Source organism: Pongo pygmaeus, chromosome 6, assembly GCF_028885625.2.
Source record: "Pongo pygmaeus isolate AG05252 chromosome 6, NHGRI_mPonPyg2-v2.0_pri, whole genome shotgun sequence".
Lineage (NCBI taxonomy): Eukaryota > Metazoa > Chordata > Mammalia > Primates > Hominidae > Pongo > Pongo pygmaeus.
Window position 1 is genome coordinate 35,618,123 of NC_072379.2, and position 19,675 is coordinate 35,637,797.

Below are 19,675 nucleotides of genomic sequence, written 5' to 3' on the forward strand. Positions count from 1 at the left end.
ATGTCACACTTGTTAGGCAGTATGGACGCCAGAGTGGTTTGGGCTGACCTGTCCTTGCCGTGTCTTGTCCAGTAAGCCTGCACCTGGGGTCTGGCAGCCACTGCAGCCCGGATGGAGCCCCACAGGTGCTGTCAGAGACGGAGGAGACAGTGTCAGTTGGCAGCTGTTTTGCGTCAGAGGACACGACCGAGGACTCAGGAGTGATGAGTTCCCCCTCAGACATCGTCTCTCTGGACTCGCAGCAGGACAGCATGAAATACAAAGACAAGTGGGCTACAGACCAGGAAGACTGCAGTGACCAGGACCTCGCTGGAACCCCAGACCTGGGTCCCCAGAAGAGCCCCTTGTGGGAGAAGAATGGCTCTGAGAACTCACATCTGAGGTGAGTCATGGGAAGGATGGGTGGGTACGGAAGTCACAGCCACATCTGTGTCTCTAAAGAGGGTCTTTTGTCACGGGATCCAACACATGCTATCACAACCTGCTCTGCACCAGGGGCCCCGACCCTGATTCACAGCAGCTGCTCTCAAGCGTGTCTCTGTGCTGTCTATACATCTGCAGTAACTTAAAAAGACTGTGTAAGAGTGGCTTGTTTGCTTTGGCACCATACCCTTAAGTATATTTTTCTACTCAATATCATGTTTGTAAGATTTATCCATGATGATATCTGTGTTGTTCCTTCATTTATTTACCCATTTTCCTGATAACGAACACTTGTTCGTTTTTCTAGTTTTTCAGGGCTAGATTGTTCTAGTTTTTCAGGGCTAGAAACAATGAGCAAGAAACATATGTCTCTACATGTAGAGACTTTTCTAGAAGAGGAAAGTGACAGGAAAGAGACTCATCTTCAGCTTTATGGGATACCTGAAATGCTTATGCAGTTGGCAGGCCCCCCAGTGTCTGCAAGGTCCCCTTGTTGCACACCGATGCCAGTAATTAAGATCAGTAGACATCTTGAGCTTTGCCAGCATGTAGGCGTCAGATGGCATCTCATGTAGCTTTCATTTACATTTCTGTGATTAGGAAGGATGAGCATCTTGTCATATATTTATTAGCAATTTGGGTCTTATATTGTATTAGTTGCCTTTTCATAGCCTTTGCCCTTTTAAAAAACATGCTACGTTTGGCCTGGCTTGGTGGCTCATGCCTGTAATCCCAACATTTTGAGAGGCTGAAACAGGAGGATTGCTTGAGCCCAGGAGTTCAAGACCAGCATGGTCAGTATAGTGAGACCTTTTCTCTACAAAAAAATTTAAAAATTAGCTGAGCGTGGTAGCATGTGCCTGTGGTCCCAGCTACTCTGGAGGCTGAGATGGGAGGATCACTTGAGCCCAGGAGGTGAAGGTTGCAGTGAGTTGAGATTGTACCACTACACTCCAGCCTGGGCAATAGAATAAGACTCAGTCTCAAAAAAAATTGAATTAAATTAAACATTGTTATGTTTACTTTTTTTGATTATTAATTCTCCTTTGTCAGTTATTTACACATGGAACATTTCTAAGCCTGTGGCTTGAACTTAGTTATGTTTTGTTTTCTTGTACAATGATTGTCTTTACATTTTAATATTATTTAATTTTTCCTTTTTCTCTCAGATGTATATAATCTTTGCCTATTTAAGAGATCCTTCCCATACCCTAAAAGACTAAAGATAGTCTGAATTTCTTGTAAAACTGCTTTCTCACATCTGGGCCCTCTTGTACCTGGGGTTTATTTTGGGGTGTGATATGAAGAAGGATCTATTTTTTCCCACTGATTCCTGTCCCCACTATGGTCGGACATCAAGTGTCCATGTGCACGTTGTTCTGTTCCAACGCTCTTTTTGTAGCACTGGTGTATTTGTCCATCTCTGTACCAACACCACACTGTCAGGATTCCTTTCTTTCTTATATAGAAAGGCATGTTGATTCTCTTCAGCCCGCCAATGTTTTTCATCTTTTAGATAAGTGTAAGAACTCATCAAATAAATATTATTGAAATGTTAACAGAAATGAGGTAAAATGGGCTGGGTGCAGTGGCTCAAGCCTATAATCCCAGCACTTTGGGAGGCTCAGGTGGGTGGATCACCTGAGGTCAGGAGTTCAAGACCTGCCTGGCCAACATGGTGAAACCTCATCTCTACTAAAAATACAAAAATTGGCTGGGTGTGGTGGCGCTTGCCTGTAGTCCCAGCTACTTGGGAGGCTGAGGCAAGAGAATCGCTTGAACCCTGGAGGCAGAGGTTGCAGTGAGCCGAGATTGCACCATTGCACTCCTGCCTGGGTGACAGAGTGAGACTCTGTCTCAAAAAAAAAAAAAAGAAAAAAAGAAATAAGGTAAAATGATTGAAAGAAATAAGGTAAAATGATTGAAAGAAATAGTTTTAAAGAAATAGTTCATAAGCCATATTTTTCAGGTTTTGTTCCAACCCTCTTCATATGAACACACAAATCTATATCTGGTTAGTGTAATTGTCTTATCAATAATACTTTATATTTCTTTGTACCTAACAGTTTGTCATGAGCACTTCCCCATGTTGTTATACACAGTCCCTAATAATGTTAAAGTATAGCTCTTCAATTCTTAGGATGACTCCAAGACCAAGTTTATATTTCATCAGAAAGGAAATTCGAAGGCAGCGATTGGTTCCTTCCTGCCTACCCTACACAAGATGCATTTTGCTGAGGTTGGCCTGTGTTGTTTACATCTGTGAGAACAGAGGAAAATTATGGCATTTTTCCTTTTAGTCATTTAACATAAAGAAAAATCACTTTCTACTGTAATCTCCACGTGTTTTCTGCAGTTTGCATGGGGATTGCACAGGTTTGCATTCCACATCTGAAACTAATCAGACATGCGTTACTCTGCACCCCGAGGGATGCTGCGCATAGGACTCATTGTTTGCTTTGCTGGTGCTGACCGTTGATGTAAAATCTTGCTGATTTCTATCCAAATAATGAGGGTTAATATTGACTATGGCCACAGCCAGAATAATCATTGAGTCTTTGGAACCTGATGCTTTATGCAAACAGGGAACATAGCATGTTTTCCTGCCCTCATCTCTGGGGTGCCACTGAATTTGAGAGTACTGTGGTGGGGAAGGAGGGAGTTTGGGAACTTGATAGACCTGCAATGGAATCTTACCACCACTAACTAGCTGTTTGGCCTTTAAGAGTCCACTTAATTTTGCCAAACATTACCTTTTGATCATACACAGTGCAGATATGCCACCTATCTATCAGAGTTGTCATGAGCCTGGGAAAAGCCCAGCACAGATGATACCATGCATGTTGCATATATAATAAGTAGTACCCATTGTCAGAACTACTGCCCTTAGTTTAGGAAATGGGGGCACCATGAATTGCCCTGGACAATCACTTTCCTTCACTGGGATGTGGTCAGCTCATCAGTCAGATGAGGATGAAGATGCTCTTTGAGCCCCTCAGCCCTGTCTGTGATGCTGGGTTATTTGCCAAAGAGTTGGGATTGACTCTGCCCTTGCATGGAATTACTATAGTTTTGTGTGTGTGTGTGTTTTTGAGGGGAGGGGGGATTTCATAGAATGAATCTAGTTTTTTGGGCACCATTTTGAGATTTTTTTTTTTTCACAGGAATTATCTCAACTGACAAATTAGACATATTCAGATATTTCAGCATGGTATATCACATTTTTTCCCAAATACGTGGTTTTCAATAAATTTCGGGATTACTTAAAAGCAGTGCCTCCCATGGAATGCAGGGGTTGCAAATATGGATGCTTTAGGGGTAAGGCAGGGGTTAGGCGAGGTTGAGGGAGGCTCAGCAGGTGAGAGATCACAGGCAGTGTGGAAAACACATGCTTTCTCTAAAGAGAGCAGCCCTGCTCCCTCTGTCCAACTGTCACCCTGTGGGTTACAGACCTAGTGTGGCCAGTTTTTGAAGAGAAGCCAGAAATCTAGATTTTTATGTGATGTCTCCCAAATTGTAAATGTTGACAACCAATTCAGGCACTCAGGGTGAAACGGAACACATATGCAGGCTGGATGTGGCCTGTTCCCAGACTTACATCCTCCTGAGGACTGAAGGCTGCATCGATTGTTCCACTTCTCTTTGGGAGAAACAAGATTACTTTGCTTGCCTATTTGCCAACTTTGGAATACAGTTGTAGCTACCGAGGTATTCCCTGTGCTATATCGCTTAAAAAATATTGATTCCCACATAAGGTTGGGAACGTAGAGAGAATCTGCCTCTTTTGATGAAAATAGTGTGTTCCAGGGACAGACTCGGCATTCACATCTGGAGTGAACGCTGTCGAAAGCCTAGGCAGCACAGGGGTGATAAAGGCAGGGCTGGCAGGGAGCTGCCCAGGCAGCAGAACTGAGATGTGGCCCGATGGAGCAGGCCGGTCGGGTGGTCACGATCCCTACAGTGAGGACCCATGCCTGGGGGCTGACAGCCCAGACTCAAGGTGAACTCGTGAGAGCACAGAACCCACCACTGTTCACAGGGATGTGGCCCTCACCTTGGCCACCTGCACAGAAGAACCCTATCAGAACACTAAACAGCAGCACCCGTGTTCAGACTCTGGCGGTTGAGAGAAACAATAGCAAAAAGGAGGTTTTCTGACAGGCAGTGTGAGCAAAAGCCTGGCAGAGCATCCCTAGTTGGCACCTCAAGCTCCTCTTTCATTGTGCCCCTGAAACACATACTCAACACCACCTTAATCAAGAGGAGGCTGCCCAGAGAGGGCATGACCACCGTTCATGGTGCCCTGTGCCTGGTCCCTGAGCCCAGCCTCCTGGCCCTACCCTGGATGACCCCCCATACCTGGTTTCCACAACTCATCCTGAACTGCCCATTTGTGCTCCCAGAACCCGTGTTTGTCTTACATGGCAAACGACAAAGATGTAGGACCTGGCTGTGACATAAGCCCTCTCCATCCCCTCTGAATGACAGGCCTTAGGGGCTCAGGCAAAGCAGAAGTCACCCTCTGTCTGGCTGGCAAGGCCCGGCCTCTAGGCTGAGAGTGGAGTTGGATAGGTTGTGAAGCTGTCCCTGATAGCCCCAGACATCTTCAGCTTGCAGAAAGTCTCTGCAGTAGTCCCAGTCATCAGGAAAATGAGGATTGCTCATGGTTTATCAACTTGGCCAAGGTGGTGTCTTCTATTGCTACCCCTCTGTTACTTGGGTATTCACTAAACACGGTTTGGGAACAGCCTTAAGACCCTTCATCACCTGGAAAGACCCAAGTGTGTAAGGTCTACCTCGCTATGTTCTAGTTTTCTTAGCTATTTCTCCTTTCTCTGCACGCTATGAAGGTCAAAATCATCTAGACTCCTTTGGCTAGGAATGCCTGGGTTCACACATTGACAAGCTGGAGGCAAACACCATTTCCTCAAGAGCTCTGCCACCTGTCCAAGGAGAGAGCCATGTTGGGCCGGCCGCAGCTAAAAACTGTCCTGGCCCAGTGGCATCTTCACTGCTTGGGTTGTGTGCAGTTGTATTTAGAGGCTCGACTGGCCTCGCTGCTGCTGCAGCACCTGCTTCATACATGGCAGCATTGGTGGGCTCCATTTGGTGTCCTTGGAGCCAAGGCATTAAATTGAAGAGTCTCAAGAATACCATGCTTCTAAGAAGAGCAAGTGTGAATGCTTGGTAATAATTGGAATATGTTACACGTTGGGCTCACGCCTGTACTCTCAGCACTTTGAGAGGCCGAGGTAGGTGGATCACCTAAGGTCAGGAGTTCAAGACCAGCCTGGCCAACATGGTGAAACCCCATCTCTACTAAAATTACAAAAAATAGCCAGGCGTGCTGGTGGGCGCCTGTAATCTCAGCTAATAGGGAGGCTGAGGCAGGAGAATCACTTGAACCCAGGAGGCAGAGGTTGCAGTGAGCCGAGATCACACCACTGCACTCCAGCCTGGGTGACAAGAGCAAAACTCCATCTCAAAAAATAATAATTACTGGAATATGTTATATGTGCTGCTGCAATTTGAAAAGGATATGTTTTTCATCAAGTCATTTGATTGTATCCAATTATAATTTTTCACTGAAAAATAAATCTCAGTTGAAATTTGACCTTGTAAAGGGAACATCAGACTCCCAGAGTCTTCCTCTCAACATAGTACAGCAAGTGAAGAAACTCCTAAGGAAGAGCTCAGCCCAAGAGCTGAACAGGAATAATAGAAATGTGCGTGTGGTGGTTGCATTTCATTCTGGGGACACCTGGGCATGGCCCTCAGGGAAGGTCCTGCGTGCCTCACACACAGCTCTGCCCTGGACTGCATGGACTCACAGACTTTTCCCACAGGCATCTGTCCCTTACATATGACCCCAGCCAACGCTCCTAATAGTTAAAGAATCACTTAATGTGAAGATTGAAGAGTCCGCATTTAGACTGCTTAGGGAAGGAACTGCCCATGGCTGGCAGTGGTGTGCCCAGTGACTTCACCTCTTGGTTCAGTTTCCTGGTCAGTAAAATTGAGATATGCACTACCTCCTCCTTACAATAGTGCCTGATACATTGCTAGCCTTCAACAATTGGTAGCTGGTGTTATTGTTGCTGGTATTGTTATGTACAACTGACTGAGGAAGGGGAGAAATTTGATTTGCTAGGTAATCTTTGTAACTTGATCATCTTCCTTTTTATTTATAACATGTTTGAAAAAGAGATAAATAGACACATATATATGTGTGCATGCGTATATGTGCATGTATGTGTATATATATGAAAGAGAGAGAGAGAGACAGAGAGAGAGAGATGGATGGGGAAGTAGAGGAGACTGTTATCTCCTCCTGCCTGCAGGGAAGGAACAGTGGAACTATCACTGATTATAAACTCTTGAATTCTGAAAGCAATCTTGCTATAATCAGGCAATATCTAACTGTGTATAATTATTGTGAAAATCTGAGTTCTAGGGTTCCTTTTGAGAACATCAGTTCCACAGGAATGCTGTGAGAAGTAAAAGAGAGAGATTGAATAAGTGGGTGTCAGGCTTTTTCTTTTTTAACAGTAAGGCCAAACTGAAATCATATGCAGAGCCACCAAAGGTAGAGAGTGTAGCTTCTCCAGTTGAAGGGAGCCTCCCTGGAGTGCCCGATGTCCCATTTCAGCCTGGCAGCCTGTACATTCCTTCTCAGCCCCCACTTGTTGGTGCATGCTGGGGATGATGGCTGCAAAGCACTTTGTGAGGAGCTGTGCTGTTACCTGCAGGCTTGTGGCTATGAGGAGCCTTGTGGGATTGAGGGCCTACAGTAAGAGGTGCAGGGGGACCCAGATCACACCAGCCAACCTCTGAAACCTGGTGACTGCAGAAACTTTGTGACACAGGAGCATTTAGAAACATTTGGCACCACCTAGAACCTTGAAACTTCATTGTTGACTGATAGGTGAGTATGCAACTCATGACTGTGTAAGAGCGCATAGATTATGTGCAAATACTATGCTTATTTTTTTTTGAGACGGAGTCTCACTCTGTCACCCAGGCTGTAGTGCAGTGGTGCGATCTCGGCTCACTGCATCCTCCCGCTCCTGGGTTCAGGTGATTTTCCTGCCTCAGCCTCCTGAGTAGCTGGGATTACAGGCACATGCCACCATGCTAATTTTTGTGTTTTTAGTAGAGATGGGGTTTCGCCCTTTTGGCCAGGCTGGTCTCAAACTCCTAACCTCAAGTGATCTGCCCGCCTTGGCCTCCCAAAGTGCTAGGATTACAGGTGTGAGCCACCGCACCCAGCTACTATGCTATTTTATACAAAGAAGTTGAGCATCCGCAGAATTTGGTATCTATGGGGGATCCTAGAACCAATCCCCCTTTCCTCAGATACAGAGAGAGGACTGCATAAGAACTTTGTGACTACGGAATCATTTAGAAACATTTTGTACCTTCCAGACCCCGTCTAGAACTCTGAAACTTTGTGACTGCATTTACAAAGGAGTGTTTAAAACACACCTGAGACCTTGGAATGCTGCACCATCCAGTATGTGTGTGGCTGCTGAGTGCTTGCCAAGTGTCTGGTCCAAATTCACATGTGCTGTAAGTGTAAAATATACATCAAATCTGGTACAGAAAGAAATAATTTTATATTAATTATTGGCAGAAATCACTAAATTATTTTATTAAAATTCTACCTATTTCTTTATACATTTTCAATGTTATTATAAAAAGATTTTAAATTATACATGTGGCTTATGTTATATTGGGCACCATTGTTCTAGGACTCTGAAGCTTTGCTAATACAGGAACATTTACAAATGGAAGGGGAAGGTTAAGCACATATGACTATCATCAACTTCATATTTTCCCACGCTTCTTGCCTTTAGTTAATCAAGTAATCACTTTGAAATCACAGGAGTTGGTTTGGTTGTCATTAGCAAATTGGATTGCTACCTAAAAGCAACATCTTTCTCCTCTCAGACTTTTTTTTTTTTCATTAATTCTGCCACTGTCCTAGCCTCATCAAAAAGAAAAAGTGACCTCATGTGCTATGAACCCATCTTGTACATTTCAGATTGGTCAGATTCAGCCCGTTCTCCCTTATAGCAAATGAAAACAACAAATCAAAAAGCGCTTTTGGCTCCTGGCACTAACTGAATGTGACTGCCCCTAGTTCTCGTTTTTGCTGGAGGCTGGGGTGTGAATGCAGAGGCTCAGCAAGCCCTGCACACACCCGGCTGGGTGGATCGGTCAGCCTGCCACCCTCCGACCATCCCAAGAGGCTGGGCCCAAGGACGCAGGTCCACTTCCTGGGCAGACTCTGGTTTGAAACTTGCCTGTGCTGAGCTGTGTCCCTCATATTGCGTGCCCCAGTAGCCTAAACATTCACATTCCCTGCAGATTCCCCAACTCCGTGTGAGAAAATAACTCTGCAATACTTATTCAACACATGCAGCCTGATATCAAAATGTCTTCCCTGTGTTTGTTTGCATTTTATTTTCTTGGTCTTAAGCCAGAACAAACTGTCAATAAGGAACATTTCTAAAGATTGGGGTATGTGTTGGTGGGGGGGGGGGAAGGAAGCCCGGGAGAAAAACATCTGGGCAGGTTTACTTTAAGCTAACAGAGGCTGATGTTTCTTGCTGACTGCTAACTCTTCAGGGACACATACCTAGGGCTCCCCTGCTAAGCCCACAGGGAACTGGCCTCCAAGCCCAGTGACTAAGGGCATAAATCTGGTGGTTTTGCAAAGAGAGAGTAATGTTTATAATCCATTAGTAACCCTTTGGAGAGAAGTAGATGGGAGTTAGTAAGGAAGGAAGATACTGCTGTCTCTCCCTCCTGCTTTCTTACACTGGAAAGTAAAATCACTACATTGCCATTGGCTCTGGCTTTTGCTAGATAATCCATTCATACATGCTCAGAACACAGCCGCCCTGTTTTTCATCAAGAGAAGAGCAGGCTGCTCCTCTTTCCTCTCTCAGAGATGCCAGGAGCTTGGCAGCCTCAGGAGAAACACCAAACAAGGTCCTGGGCTGCGTGGTGGCCAGACCTTCTCTCACTCCACGGTGCACATAGGCTGGGAGCTCCTAGCTCATGTCCACTCTTTCTTTCAAGGCAAGCAGGGCCCCAAGGAGCCAGCCCCACACTGAAGTGTGGGGGAGCAAAGCTGGAGCAGAGGTGGGATGCAGAGGTACCAGCATTGCCTGGAACCAAGCAGCAGCATCCGGGGCAACCTCTAGAGTGTCAGGTGAGGCCAGTGGTGGGAGGGAGCTAGACAGGAAAGAACACAGGGATGAAGGACTAGGGCTGAGCACAGGGTCCCCAGACTCCAGAAAGGCAGCTGTAACTGGTGGATAGGGGAGAAACCAGCTCAGAAGCAGCCCCAAGTGCCTGGAGCTGGGCTCCTGCTGTTTCTAGAGGGCAGGGAGCCCGGACCCTGGGAGGAGGAAGGTGTTGAAGGGCTGAGACTGTTCAGACCTTGTACAGCCTCTCTGTTACAGTTTCAGGCTGACAGCCACACACTAGGATTGCTAGGCACTCAGTAACAAAATAAAGTGCTTACTGTGTGCAGTGTAAGAAGAATGCAAACTCCTTTGCAGGAAAGAATTCTTGTTCACTAAAGGACAAAATTATCCTTTTAAATTTTTCTGGCTAAAAATTTGCTCTGTCACTCAAGTTGCTTTGAACTCAACCAAGCACAATTCTAAAGAAAAAGGGTGAAATATTTATCCTAATTCATCCTTTTCCTTAAGTCACGCTGGTTGGTTTCTTGTTAGATTTCTGTCTCCGCCTTGTCCAAAGGTATTTGCTATTTTTAAATCATCACAGTGTTTCTATATATGTGTGTGCTGATTTCTTCACATAACATACTAACATAAGCATGGATCTGTGTTTCTACATAGACTTAATGATCATCATATTTACTGATTGTAATGCCCTTTGAAATATATATGTAATAATTTAGGTAACTGCCTAGTGCTGGACATTCTAGAATTCTTACATGAACATTGTTGTATTTATATTTTTTCTTCTATTGGGTTTCCTTAAAGCAGATTATTAAAAAAGAGATTAATGGGCCAAAGTTCTTACAAAGATAAAGTGATTTTTGTTTGTGTGTTTTTTGATATGTATTTTCACATTGCTTTCCAGTTAAAACCTGTAGCAACAAATGTGGGTCTCTCAGATTCATCACATCTTCATCAGCTTGGGGTGGGTTTTTATTTTGTTTTGTTTTGTTTCGTTTTGCTATTTTGCAAAATGGTAGAATCAGTGGAGTTTTTATCTTATTATTTTTTTTAATTCTTATTGATATCATTATGCTCCATGTCTCATAGTGACGTGATCAAGCATACTTTAAAATAAAGGCAAATACTTCGAAGTAAAAGTATGTCTGTAATTTTGTTTGGCTGGGCTTTAAGCATCCTAAACTAAGAGCAAGCATTTAAAAAGTTTTCCATCTTTCCAAGTATTTAAATCTGTTTTCCATTTCAGATTGCTCTTTTATATGGCAATTTCCATTTTTCTCTGCCATATATTTTATTAAAAATTTAAATGTATTTAAACCATCTCATTCCATGAAAGAGAAAAGCACAACTTTAGTAAAGTGCATTCAAATAATTAAAGTCCATGGCAAAAGCAATAGGGAAGACAGTCATGCACCTCTTGTGGTCCTTATTAATGGGTCCACATGCACACACATCTCCAACCAGCCCCCTTTTGTGTAGCTTGTCAGAGGACATTAGCTGAGACTAATCTGGAAGCCACTTCCTGGCTCCCAAATGGACATAGTCACCAAATAAGAAAGACTCATTTATCAGAATAAAAACTTTGCTACGTGAGGATTGTGCAAAGCTTATTTCATGCATCATTATCTGGGCCTGATTAGCAGTGATGGAAATTGGTCCTCAATTTTTAACAATCAGCGGAAAACAAACCTTCAGCTTTCACTGAAGATAGACAATTGCCATAGACATGTCTCTGTGTTTTCTGCACAATAGGAAAATAGAGGCAAGAGCCCTTGCAAAGACAGTTTTTAAATTGTTTTGGCAGCAGTTGTCTCACAGATGCCATTGTCCCTATGACGCAAATAAAGCCAGATCCCGCTCTCGGAGCAGACGGGTTGACATCTTCCTGGCTGCCCCGTGCCACAGGGGCCACATTATTATGTGTTGTGGCCCCAGATGCAGCTGGTCCTTCTTGGGCTTTGGGGGCAGGCAGGCCTGGTTCTGGATGCCAGCGTGACCTGGGCAGCTCTGTAGTCTCTCTGTACTTAGTTTCATCTCTGTACAACAGTGACAACAACACTACCTGCCTGAAAAACTGTGAGGGTTATAATAAGATAATTTATGCAAAAGAGCTCTGTTCGGGGGCTGGCACAAAGGCATGCAGACAGGCCTCACACTGCTAGGAGCTTCCTCCTGTTAAGTCTGAGAGGAGGCCCTTGGGAAGGGGCTTGCGGAGTCAAGGGTGGAGCAGTTACTCCTGTTACTGTTGCTGTGAGATTTTTGGGCCATCCTCATTGTCTTTATGTCCCAGTTCAAGATCTTAGGGAGTACAGCTCTTCAAGTGGCATTATCAGGCCCCCAAGCCCTGCCCCTGCAAGTGGCATTATCAGGCTCCCTGTCACCCACCAAGGGTAGGAATTAAGCCAAAGTAAACAAAGAGTCTGTAAAAGTCATTTATAGTAGAGGAGTGAAATTTCTCATTTTCTGAGTCTGGCAGGGTGGGCCACTGCTAGGGTGGACACAGATGGAGGCTGAGCTTATAAAGTTGGTGGGACTTCTGGGAACACTCCCCCATGCAGCCCTGCACAACCCTCCCCACGGACCTCCTAACAGCAGGCAGATCCTGCACCGGATAGCCTTTATCACTGGGACCTTGAACGACGCTGCACTCAAATCCCCAAGTGCCAAGGAACAGCCAGGCTGTGCAGTGTTGAGGTGAGGTGGACCAGCCCCCAGCCACGTGCACATGCTTGGCCTCCAGATGGCTTCACTCCTTCTTGCCAGGTACCAGGTGCAGGGGACTGCTGTAGTGCAAGGCAGAGATGCAAGCAAATCCTGGATCACATGAACCGTCTTTTGTGCAGTGGAATTAAAACTTTGACTTCAGTCTGCAGAGTGAATGAAAGCTGTGTGTGGTTTGGTTACTGTAACACTTTGGGGCCCCACACATACCATATATCACATGTCCACCACATACAAGACATATACTCCACACATGCACACACGCTACATGCATCCCACACACACCTGTGCACATACACGGGGGACACACACACCCATGAACAATCTGCGTCTCCATAGTTCTGAGGACAGCAGCAGTACAATGAGTGTATGTGACTGCTTGAATTTGAGTATGAGCTGTTCTATCCTCAGATTTTCCTGGAAAGGAGTACGTTAAATCAGTAGTAAGAGAAATGAGTGCTCCTTTCTCTTTGGTCTTCCCTAGAACTGAAAAAGCTGCCACAGCTTCAAATGATGAAGAAGACCCATTAATTGCTGGAGAGTTCCATAAAACCCTTGCAGAACTTGATGAAGACCTGGAAGGTAAGAACCACCTGATCTGCTACTCTGATATTATGCTGCATGAAAGTAGGTGCCAACAGTAACTTCCTCTGAGCATACTTTGATGTATCTATGTGAGGAAACGGCCTTCAGAAGGAATTCCAGGTCAGTTTGGTGAAAGTATGGATGTGAGGCACACACAGTTTTCCGGTAGACTGCTTTTTATCTGGGCTACCAAGCAGTACCTGGAAACATCCGGACAGCTGCTTACAGTGTGCTCTGAATAATACTAATTCGGTGCATTAAAAAGTATGCCACACATGTTAAAGAATAAAAACGGTGGCACAAAAAATAAACAGATTTCCTCATTAAGACTTCTCTTAATTTGTTAATATATGGCATATCTCTCAATGAGAAATACTCAGCCTTTTGACCACAATGAAGCCATTTATAATGGAGCATCTCATGGCACTGCTATTATATTGATATATTTTGGGGAAATAATACTGGAAGGCCAAAGCTGATGGCAAACAATTGCAGTAAACAGCTAGGGAATCTTTCAAACAAAGCAGCTATGTTATTTTCTCCAATGCACATGTTGAAAATAAACTAAAAATTAGATATTTATCGTGCCTTAGAGAGAGAGAAGATAACAGACTGCAAAACTGACAAGTAGTTTTTGTCTGACTCACTTTTCAGTTTCCTGTCCTGAGAATGTATAGTTGACAGAGCTAAAAATTTGAATCAGCCACAGTGTGTCCCGCAGGTTCTGACCCCATGACCATTGCATCATTTGGTGCTTGGAAGAGCCACGGTAATTCTGAGATACTCAAGATTTAGTCATCTGCTTCCTTAAGAAGTTAAAGCTAGAGCCCGTGGTCCTCTGGATTTTGTTGTGCTTCTAGTGGACATGAGAAACATGGAGGTCAAAACCCAAAACTCATTTTCATGTTTCTGTGTTGAGACAGTTTTTCCAGAGGCTTGGATCTACAAATCAATTTTTTAAGTGAAGGATGTTGGCAGCACGTTGTAACTGAATACCTTGCCTTGAAACATCATGGATCTGCAAACAGCTGTGTTGAGTAATGAAAGTTGAGATTCTGGCCCCAGGCATATTATGTAGATTACAAACCCCAATAACATTTTAAAACGTATGTAAATAATGTATTCAAAAGTAACCTCAGGGAAATCAAAGTCATGGCTGCAGTTACACTAAGTAATTGGTGTGGGAAACATCTGTGATTTGTGTTTGTCCCTCTTTGCAGAAATGGAAGACAGCTATGAAACAGACACCAGCTCCCTCACCAGCTCCATCCATGGTGCATCCAACCACTGCCCACAAGATGCCATGATCCCTCACGGCAACACAGATGCAATCCCAGTAACATTCATAGGGGAAGTTTCAGATGATCCTGTGGATTCGGGGTTGTTTTCCAATAGAAACAACAATGCTGGGTCTTTCGACTCGGAGGGTGTTGCCAGCAGGAGAGCCTCCCTGGTGCCATTTCAAGCTGAGCACAGCCAGCCCCATGAAAAGGCAAGGGAGGAAGTACCTGCCCTGCACCCCGCTTCCCGTGACATCGGAAAAGGAATCCATGTGGCCTTATCCAACATCTCTAAAGATGGGAATCTAATGGAAACGGCACCCAGGGTGACTTCTTTTGCTTCGAATCTTCACACAGACAACCTAAATGCAAAAGTGAAAGACAAAGTGTATGGCTGTGCTGACGGGGAGAGGACTCAGGCTGCAGAGAGAGTGAATTCCCAACCGGTGAATGGAAAGGACAGCAACGATAAAAACGCTGCCTTGGCACCTACATCATGGCACCAACGAGGCCAAAACCCAGGGAGAAGCTACAGACTTAAGCACGGCCTCACAACATATAAAATCATTCCTCCAAAGTCAGAGATGCGATGTTACGACAGAGATGTGTCCCTCTCCACCGGAGCCATTAAGATTGACGAGCTGGGGAACTTGGTGAGTCCTCACGCCACCGGCATCAGGATCATTTCTCTGTCTTCATCTGTGCCTGAAGCAGAATCTCAGCCCATTGGGAAAGTCAAAGAGTTCTGGAGGTGCAACTCTGTGGAAAAACACCTGGGCCGGCCCTCAGAGAGCTCTGCTAGGGGACCCCCCTCCACCCCTGTGCCCACCCAGACGCAGCATCCAGACAGCAGACTCCAAGCAGACCCCAAGCCAATATCGCCCCAGCAGAAGTCTGCCCACCATGAGGGCCAGAACCCCCTAGGGGAGGGGAGAAGCCAGCCTCCCACCATGGGCATGGCTCACGTGAAGGTGCCAGCAGCTCACACCACAGAAGTCACATTTCTCAAGCCTCAGAGAAGAACTTCCAGCCAGTATGTGGCCTCTGCCATTGCCAAGCGCATAGGAGCCCCAAAAGTCCATGCTGACGTCGTGAGGCCACACGGTCATGCCGAGAAGGGTTATGCAGGCAGGGCACCAGTGCTGGCTGCACCACCTGTCACTGTGAAAGATGACAGGACATCCACCCCACACTCAGAGACACAAGGATGGAAGGATGGTGCCCAGCGGCCCTGTGTCACTCCTCCCAACAACCACGGGGAAGATTTGGCAGTGGGAGCCCCTCCTAGCGGGGAGGTCATTGGCCCACACGGGAAGTTGTCTACTCAGGACAGACCTGCTGCTATCCACAGAAGCTCCTGTTTCTCACTGGTTCAGTCTTCCCAGAGGGATCGTGTTTCTGTGGGACAGAGCTGTGGTTTCAGTGGAAAGCAAAGCACAAGTAGCCAGGAGGCCAGCTCAGCATCTGAGCCCAGACGCACACCTGATGGTATAGACCCACCCCCTCCACACACATCTGATACTCAGGCCTGCAGCAGGGAGCTGGCCAATGGCTCTGTGCGCGCCCCAGGCCACGGCAAGTCTTCCCACCCTCCAGGAGGGTCTGGCACAGAAAACCACATTCTCCTAGAAAGAGAGGAAAAGCCCAGTGTGTTCTCTACAGATGGAAATGAAACAGACAGTATTTGGCCACCCAGCATTTTTGGGCCGAAGAAAAAATTCAAACCTGTTGTCCAGAGACCAGTCCCAAAAGACACATCCCTGCACTCTGCCCTGATGGAAGCCATCCACTCTGCGGGAGGGAAGGACAGGCTACGCAAGGTGAGGATGGCGGCTTCCAGGGCAGGCTGCAGAGAGGTCTTGGGCAGGCCTTCCACACCTTCCCACTTCAGTGCACTGGTCTCAGAGTCTCAGAATAAAGCGGAGGAGAGAGAGAGACGGGATTAGGATAACAGTGAGGCTTACCACACAGGTTTCATTTTAACTAGAATTCCCATCATACTGCCTCCAGATATTTGTACTGAACTATTAAAGGGACAAAATGGATGGGTGTGAGGCTAGTCCACACTGACTTCAGGCCCCTGGCTGCCCTGTGGGAAAGGTAACAGCCAGTGATGTCCATCCACAGGGCCAGAGGAATGAAGAGGCCAGGGGCAGGACCATCCATGTGGTCATCCTTGAACAATGGAATGGGGGAGAAAATTCAGGCAGGGCCACTTCTTTCCCATATGCATTTGTAGCAGCAGTGAACTGTCATTCTTCAGTAACACAGGAGTAATTTTAGGACATGCCTTGCCCATTGTCTAGGCACTTAACACACCACAAGTATTATCTCATTTGCATGCTACACCAATGCTGATAATGAGGAGATATTTCTTCTATTTTGCAGATGAGGAAACTGAGGCACAGTGAGGCCAAGGGGCCTAGTCCAAGGTCAGGCACTAGCTAGTGGGGGTCATGGATTCTCTTCTGGGTCTGCAAGATGTAAACACACATATCAGCTCTGGAAGACTAGGATGAATAGCAGGAATGGTCTGCCATTAAGAGGCAGTTGTTTGAAACTACCCCAGATATGCAGCCTTTGATTCTTATGTGTGCCTTCTCATAGACAGGGGTGTAAAACTGACCCTATAGGCCTCAGCTGACATGAGTGGATTTTCTTTTTTTTTCCTGAGACGCAGTCTTACTCTGTGGCCCAGGCTGGAGTGCAGTGGCACGATCTTGGCTCACTGCAACCTCTGCCTCCCAGGTTCAAACAGTTCTCGTGCCACAGCCTCCCAAGTAGATGGGATTACAGGCATGAGCCACCGTGCCTGGCCCATGAGTGGGTTTTCTCATGAGCTGCCTTACAGTTCACATTTCTCCATGTTCTCAGTGAAATGTGTGACACTGTTATTATTCTAGACGGCAGAACACACCAGGGAGGGCAGGCCAACGAAACTGTCCTACGCGGAGGCAGAGGGCGAACGATCTGCACTGCTGGCAGCTATCCGCGGGCACAGCGGCACCTGCAGCCTGAGAAAGGTAAGAGGTGAAGGGCCTTCCCTGGTGCCAGGAGCTCAAACCCACTCACCGCTTCTTCCGAGGCACTTGGGTGGTGGCTGCAGAAGCTTCTGTTCTTCTGATTGGATGGTGAACCATCTGTCTTTAAAGTGGCCATCCCAGCCTGCTTGAGACACTGGGGTGGACACCCTGCTCCAAGAGCCTGGGGCAGCCATGGCAAGGAGCAGCAAGAGCTTCCAGACACTCTCTTAGCCTTTGCTGAAGCACAGTTCCTTCCTGTGCCTAGAACTGAGCACTTTTCCAAATTCACTTGGACACCTGGTGTGGTTTCCAGGCTTCACTAACTGGACAACCAGGACTGAAGCCACTGCACACCTGGAAAAAAGTTGTTGCAGGAATATAGCGCTGGTTTTTGCACATCCTTGGGAGCCAGTATGGACTTGAGTTTAGGGCAGGATGGTCTCGTCTTAGTTTCCATTCACAGAAATTGAGGACCAATGTGACTTGTACATTACTTATTAGGTTCTGAGTGCATGTCTTGCCCCCAATAATGGGTTGGATATATGTGTCCAGCCTCTATGTCTATTCTTATATGCCAAGAAAAGTCATGAGGTCAGAGAGTTCTCACTAAGGCAGGACTTCCAACTTCTGGTCTCTGGGATCAGTTACTTGGCTGCCAACAGAGCATGGGGGCAGATGTCTCGGCCATGGAGTGGACAAACTTCCTGGGCTTATTGCAAAAGAACTGTCTCAGGTCCAAGGGTAAGATAATCAGCTGTGTGCTGCTCTCTCAGAACCTTTGGGGACAGTGTCGCTGCCTTAGTCTGTTTGGGCTGCTATACCAGAATCTGACAGACTGGGTGGCTTATAAATGACAGAATTTTATTGCTCACAGTTCTGGATGCTCAAAGTCTAAGATCAAGGCATCAGCAGATTCAGTATCTTGTGGGGGCCAACATTCTGGTTCATAGACAGTGCCTTCTCTCTGCGTCCTCATATAGTAGCAGGGGTGAGAGAGCTCCCTGGAGCCTTTTTTGTATAAGAGCACTAATCCCATTCATGAGGGCTCCACCTCATGACCTAGTCACCCCCAGTCCTCATCTCCTCATGCCACTACCTTGGGCGTTGGGATTTCACAGCTGAATTTTGGGAGACATTCACTCTATAGCAGTCATTTCATCATCTCATTGCCAGGTGGCATCCTCTGCCTCTGAGGAGCTCCAGAGCTTCCGAGATGCCGCACTCTCTGCACAGGGCTCGGAAAGTCCTCTGCTAGAAGACCTTGGCCTTCTGCCCCCACCAGCCGTTCCCCCACCACCCCCTCCACCCTCCCAGGCTCTCTCTGCACCAAGGACGGCCTCCAGGTTCAGCACAGGCACCCTCAGCAACACCGCAGATGCAAGGCAAGCCTTGATGGACGCCATCCGCTCCGGCACAGGGGCTGCGAGACTGAGAAAGGTGACGGCGACTGTGTGTGCAGATTTCTATGGGGCCAGAGGGATGGAGGTGCAGCGCAGATCCAGGGACACGCTTGCCTGTGGGCAGGAGCCGTGAGGCGGTCACATGGGAGTGGGGTGGGAGAGAGCCGGCGTCACTGTGTCTCTCACATGTACTGACCAGAGTGGCAGATGAAGGCTTCCGTCCACAGGTGAGAAAGTCAGCCTCCTGGATGGTAGGTGCCGGCTCCAGTCCTCAGCTCCTTGGTGATGGTGACAGGTGGAATCTAAAACCCACTGTAACCCAAGCTCAGTCCCACCCTAACCCACAGTTTCTACTGGTCCATGGAGAGGATGGAAGATCATCCATTTGGGGCCCCACAGAGCACACATCACAAACTCATGGCCCTCAGCTGGCACGGAAGCCGCCAGCCTTATTCATTCATTCATTCATTCATTCATTCATTCATTCATTCACTCGTACATGGTTGCGTTCCAGCCTAATGTTGGACAGTTACGGAATCTGAAGTCCCTTGGGCAGAGCATGCACTTTCTGGATTTCTCCAGCTTCTCGCATTTTGGTCTTGTGCTGGTCTGCACATGACTGCCCACCTGGCCCCTGCAATGGAATTCCTAGATTAAAGGGCTGCTTGGGCCAGATGGCTTCTGAGACCTGTTTCAATTCTGACATGATTCAGTAAATGTATTGACCCTCCGTCCCTGCCCATTCCTAGTGGGTGTGGGGAGTTATGCTAATAATTGGGAGGTTGGAAAAAGATTTTATTTTATTTTATTATTTTATTTATTTATTTATTTATCTGAGACAGAGTCTCACTCTGTTGCCCAGGTTGGAGTACAGTGATGTGATCTCGGCTCACTGCAAGCTCCGCCTCCGGGTTCATGCCATTCTCCTGCCTCAGCCTCCTGAGTAGCTGGGACTACAGGCGCCCGCCACCATGCCCGGCTAATTTTTTGTGGTTGTAGTAGAGATGGGGTTTCACTGTGTTAGC

The 19,675-nt window shown here is 46.6% G+C and overlaps 1 protein-coding gene across 4 annotated transcripts in view; it reads left to right on the forward strand.

The window, feature by feature from the left end:
• COBL (cordon-bleu WH2 repeat protein) overlaps positions 1-19,675 on the forward strand; it is a 299,291-nt gene that overhangs the window by 271,672 nt on the left and 7,944 nt on the right. For all 4 annotated transcript variants that reach the window (XM_054495468.2, XM_063667308.1, XM_054495469.2 and 1 more), the window contains 5 exons: positions 73-382; positions 12,847-12,944; positions 14,168-16,047; positions 17,131-17,250; positions 18,424-18,687. In XM_054495468.2, coding sequence (XP_054351443.1) covers positions 73-382; positions 12,847-12,944; positions 14,168-16,047; positions 17,131-17,250; positions 18,424-18,687 — 2,672 coding nt within the window. The remainder of the gene's footprint in view (positions 1-72; positions 383-12,846; positions 12,945-14,167; positions 16,048-17,130; positions 17,251-18,423; positions 18,688-19,675) is intronic.